At 45.9% G+C, this 4,935-nt stretch overlaps 1 protein-coding gene across 4 annotated transcripts in view; it reads left to right on the top strand.

Annotated features, from left to right (window-relative positions):
* The first annotated feature begins 206 nt into the window (after positions 1–206).
* The window catches only part of PDP1 (pyruvate dehyrogenase phosphatase catalytic subunit 1), a 9,202-nt gene continuing 4,473 nt past the window's right edge, over positions 207–4,935 (top strand). Inside the window, exons 1-2 of one of the 4 annotated variants that reach the window (XM_023222877.1) lie at positions 207–480; positions 1,322–1,356. In XM_023222877.1, the coding sequence (XP_023078645.1) occupies positions 1,326–1,356 (31 nt within the window). In that variant the 5' untranslated portion in view covers positions 207–480; positions 1,322–1,325. Of the gene's footprint in view, positions 620–1,321; positions 1,357–4,935 lie in introns of all 4 variants that reach the window. The other 3 variants (XM_023222873.1, XM_023222876.1, XM_023222874.1) reach the window with 3 other exon arrangements.

The raw sequence follows: 4,935 nt of genomic DNA on the forward strand, positions 1-4,935 counted from the left end.
CCTCCCCTCTCCCGACCCCCGAGCCTGCTCCGCCAACGCCGCCCGGCTCCGCAGACCACCGCCTAGCGCCGCGCAGCCACACCTTCCACCCGCTAGAGGGAGGGGTCACGTGAGGCGGGCCCGGGGAACCAATGGGCGGCTCGCGCCGAATGGAAGGGATTGTCTGACCCCCGTTACGTCACAAAGCTGGCGAGGAGCGCGCTCCTCTTCCGCCCCCGCCCCACCCCGGCCGCGGTCCTCTCCGCCTTCTCTCCCACTCGCCACTGCGCAGCCAATCGGGAGGCGGGAAGCACTCCAGCCCGAACGTGCGGGCGGGGCAGGGTGGCGGCCCCGCAGGGTAGGGGAGCAGAGTGGGCCGGCCGGGGGCGAGGGCCTGGGTTCCGGGAGCTGCACGGGGCTGAGTGGAAAAAGCGCGGAGCGGTGGCGTCGTTGTCGCCCCCTCCTCGTCGGGAAGAATCGTTTGGTCTCCTGCGGTGCCCGGTTCGTATTCCCTACTCCCGGCCACGAGCCGCCCCGTCCGGGATCCTCCACCCGTCCAAAGTTGTGAGGGGGCGCCGGGCGTGCTCGCGGACCGGCGGCCGCGGGCGTGCGGAGGGCGGGACGAGCCCTGGAGCGCCAGGTGCGCACCGGGGCGTCGGGGCTGTAGGGCGGGAGCGGTGGCGCTGGGGGCCGTCGGGGGACTGGGGGCTCGGGGCGGGGGCGGGGCCGCCGTGCAGCCCTAGCGTCTTCCGGCCTCTGCGCGCCGGCTGTCAGCACCAAGGGCGCCGCGGAGACCGCGGCAGAGTGAGCTCCGGAGAGGCTGTAGGGCTGCGGCTCTGCCTGAGTGTCTCCCTGATGCACCCCGGGTCCGGGCTGTTCCCGCTGGCAGCTTGCCGCCGGCCGGCCCCTGTTCGTCTGGACTGAAGCGGGCACCCGTGGGGCCGGGCTGGGCAGGGCGGGACTGGGCGGGCAGCAGGCGGGGCTGTCGTACGCGTCCGTGGGCTTCGCGCCCCGACTGGATGGAGGGGCTGGCCCTTGGGGCGCGCCCCTGCTCGCGCCTGGTTCCGGCTGTCTTGGGCTGTGGCTCAGCCTCCCCGGCGGGGTGGGTTGGTTTGGTTGGCTTCCTTGTTCTCTCCACCCCTTTATCCCTCCTCCATTCTCTTCCCCCCTCCCAGCCCATTCACTGGGCTGGAGCGAGACCTCGCCCCTCCTCCGCTCCCGCCTCCCCGCCGCCGACTCCTCTAATGAGCATCTCTGCCTTGCTTTCAATGGGCCGGTGCTGCTGTCGCTGCTGCTGCCCGCGCGGGTTGTGGATGTTGTCGGCTCCGTGTTGTGATGACAGGAGAATGTGTGTGTGTCCCGGGCCCAGACGAATTGGTAGGTATTCACTTAACTACCTGCGTTGGGTACCCAGGAAGGATGGTGACAGATTTTTGTGTATGAATGGTTTTAGGTGGTTCAGCGTTGTATTAAGGGATGAGATAGATTGGAAAAAGGGACAAGGGCGTCTTGGATTGGGATAGCTTTGATGCCTTTGTGAGTGCAATTTTTCAGGTAGCGACAAAGGAAACTAATCAAACAGGTACTGGCATGGTGCTTCGTATCATTCTTCATTCATATAAAAAGATAGCAGGAGCTGTGAAATGGCTAGGCATTTCCAGAAAAATGTTGAAAAATCAGGGATGGTCTTTATGTAGAGTGTTTAATGCAATCGGATTACATAAACTGGGGTTCTGACACATTAAATGATTAGCATAGCTTTTCTTTTTCATTTACATCAGAAGCTTTGCAAAGCTAAAGGGCTCCGGAGTCGGTGCCTTAATAGCGTTTGCTAATTAATTTGGTCCGTGGGTCTATTGATGGAGTGGAAAAAATGTCTTGGCACAGGCTCTGCTAAGCACATCAGTAAGAATGGATGGGTCTCTTTCCTGTTTCTGGTTGCAGTACATCTTTCTTTATTAGTCATTGGCAAAATCAGCCAAATCTGCTTGGGACGAAGATGCTGCGTATAACGTGGCTGAGTCTAGATCATGGAATAGGAACTTTTCCGTGAAAATTGTGATCAGGAATAACTTGAAAATTTGACACTGCTCTGTTTTACCAACAGTTGTACCTGGATGCTGTTCTTATTGCCTGATCAAGAGCCTTCTACACTAATTTAACAAGCTTGTCAGCAAAAGTTTTGATGTAGAGGGTTTTCTTGTTGTATCAGTGGATATTCTGAAGGATATTAAGAGTTTTTCATTACTCACTTACTGTTTATGAAAGCATTTGAAAGCACTTTGACTCCCAAGGGTATCTGATCTGATGGAGAGAATATATCACTTGTACCGATGAGGATAGAACGCTCATTAATCACAGCAGTTTTCATAAATTCCAACTTCCCTAGGAATTTTGTCTTTTGAAGGCATGTCAGGAGTTGGGGCATTAGGATATAATCTCAGTCCATGTGCTAAGCCTCTGCATAACTGAAAGATACAGTCAATAAAATTCACTCTCATTTTTTTGTTTTTAATCTCAAGAACTTTTGACTTGAAGGAAAAATGTAGTGGAGAATTTGTTTGATGTTTGAATATAAGTATTATTAAAAGCACCTGCTGTGTGAATCATTAGCTTTTTGTCACTACATTTCATTCATTTTGCAGTGAACTACAAAAGTAGAAAAGATGTCAAACCAAGCCGGATGCAGTGGCTCATCCCTGTAATCCCAGCACTTTGGGAGGCTGAGGCGGGTGGATGGCCTGAGGTCAGGAGTTGGAAACCAACCTGACCAACAGGGTGAAACCCCATCTCTACTGAAAATACAGAATTATCCGGGCGTGGTAATCCCAGCTACTGGGGAGGCTGAGGCGGGAGAATCGCTTGAACCCGGGAGGCAGAGGTTGCAGTGAGCCGAGATCACGCCATTGCACTCCAGCCTGGGCAACAAGAGCAAAATTCCTCCCCCTGTCCCCCACCCCACCAAAAAAATAGTCGAAGCAAAGGAATTTAAAGAAAGTGCAGGTTTCCTGGATTTGTTATTTCTTAGACAATCAAACACTGTTATGCATCTATCAACCCTCCCTCCCCCACCCACAAATAGTATTTTGAGTCAATTTATATTCCATACAGGCACATTTTCTTTCTTTTTTTATTTTTTTTCTGTAAGATTCTTAAGTTTTAAAGAAAGAGCAAATGCAGTCATAAAATTGTGAAGAAAAATTGTTTTCATTAAGATTACATTCGTGTACATTTTTAATGATAGAAAACCTTTATACAAAGCACAAAATGAGTTGATATGCTTTCTGCGTGCAAACCTAAAAAGAGATACGATTTAAGTGTGGAAGCCGCTGTCATGTGGCCCAACATTTGAACACATCTTCTGGCTCAGTCATGTACACTTAACCTCTGGATGACTTTCAGGTATTCAGTTTGAAGTGCTTTTATTTAAATGGTTACTCCTGATGGATTCCTGGTTTTCTGGAATTTCTGTTTTTCATTAGTGCATTTCAGAATACTTTTTTAGTTACAGATTCTTATTTCCAAAATTATAGCCATTACTTTCTATTGCCTGATCTTGTCGTCATTTTCGTAGACAAATCCCTTCTTAGTGCAGTTAAAATGATGGTACTTTCTGCTACTTGCAGAAGAGAATCTGTGTGGCTGGCTTATGTAGTGCTTTTTACAGAAGCAAACAAGAATCAGTGATTATTCGGTGTTTAGTTTTCTTTGCTTCCTGCTACCCTGATTTATCACTTTTTCTCAAATTATTCTTCAAAAAAGGTATATGAAAATAATATATAGCTAACATTTGCTATGATATTTGTAAATTCTTTTGTTTCTTAATGAGTTTAGCCCTGGGAAGGAGTAGTTGCTATTAACTCCGATGGTTTTATTTTCCATGTTCCTTTTTGTTTATTGCATTTGTTTATTTAAAGTATTTCTAAAGTGTGTTTCTTTATAGTCCAAAAGACTATTTTGAAGCAGTTATATCAAGAATTCAGGGAAAATATATTTTATTGAGGAAGAAGAGGGATTTTTTCTTGCCTATATTATCTAGATTAATGATATATTTATTAAATTTTCCAAATAAATGCCCAGAAATTATTTTCAGTGCATATAGTGAGTGATAGGAGTTTTTTAAAGTTTGTAATTATATTGCTGTACCTTTTCAATCCAAACCTTAGACTATTATTTGACTATACTGCTTTCCTGGAGCAAATAAATACCTTTTTTTTTTTTTTTTAATGTGAGAAAAAACATTTTTGGTCTTTTGAAATTTATTTTAAATTTACAATTGACACATGGTATATATTTATGGGATACACTGTGATGTTTCAGTGTGTGTATATATTGGTAGACATTGTGTAATGATCACATCAGAGTAATTACCATATCCAAGAAAACATTTTTCTAGAGGTTAATTCTACTTTGGATCCATAGTAGATGAAAATACTTATATGGTTTTTTCTTATGGCTGCTAAGCAGGGGACATTATTAGTAGGTAAATTAAGTTCTAGGACTGAAGCCATTTATGTTACTAACAAAGCTTTAGAGCTACTACAATACTTAAACTTTTTTTTTTTTTTAATCATGAATGGCACGGTAGAATTCAACAGTGAATAAATGAAACCTGAATTTTATTTCAAAGCCTCACTTCCATAAGCTTAAAGGCATGAATCTTAGAAAAGCCTTAGATAGCATCTGTTCTGTTATGTTCATTTACAAGTTAGAAGAGTGAGACTCAAAGATGTGAGCTGACTTTTCCAAGATTATTTGGGAGTTGGTGGCAGACCTATGCCCATTAGCCTGGCAAATTGCCACAGTGGTCTAGAGAAGCAAGTTTTGCAAGACCATCTACTGGGGTACAGGAGAGAAATACTGGAATTTCTTTTTTTATTTAATTATGTAGAAATTTTTCTGTATATGTTACAATGCACATTACTATAGTAATATATGTATATGATGTATAAACAT

The sequence above is a fragment of the Piliocolobus tephrosceles genome, chromosome 7 (genome assembly GCF_002776525.5).
Source record: "Piliocolobus tephrosceles isolate RC106 chromosome 7, ASM277652v3, whole genome shotgun sequence".
Taxonomy (NCBI): Eukaryota; Metazoa; Chordata; class Mammalia; order Primates; family Cercopithecidae; genus Piliocolobus; species Piliocolobus tephrosceles.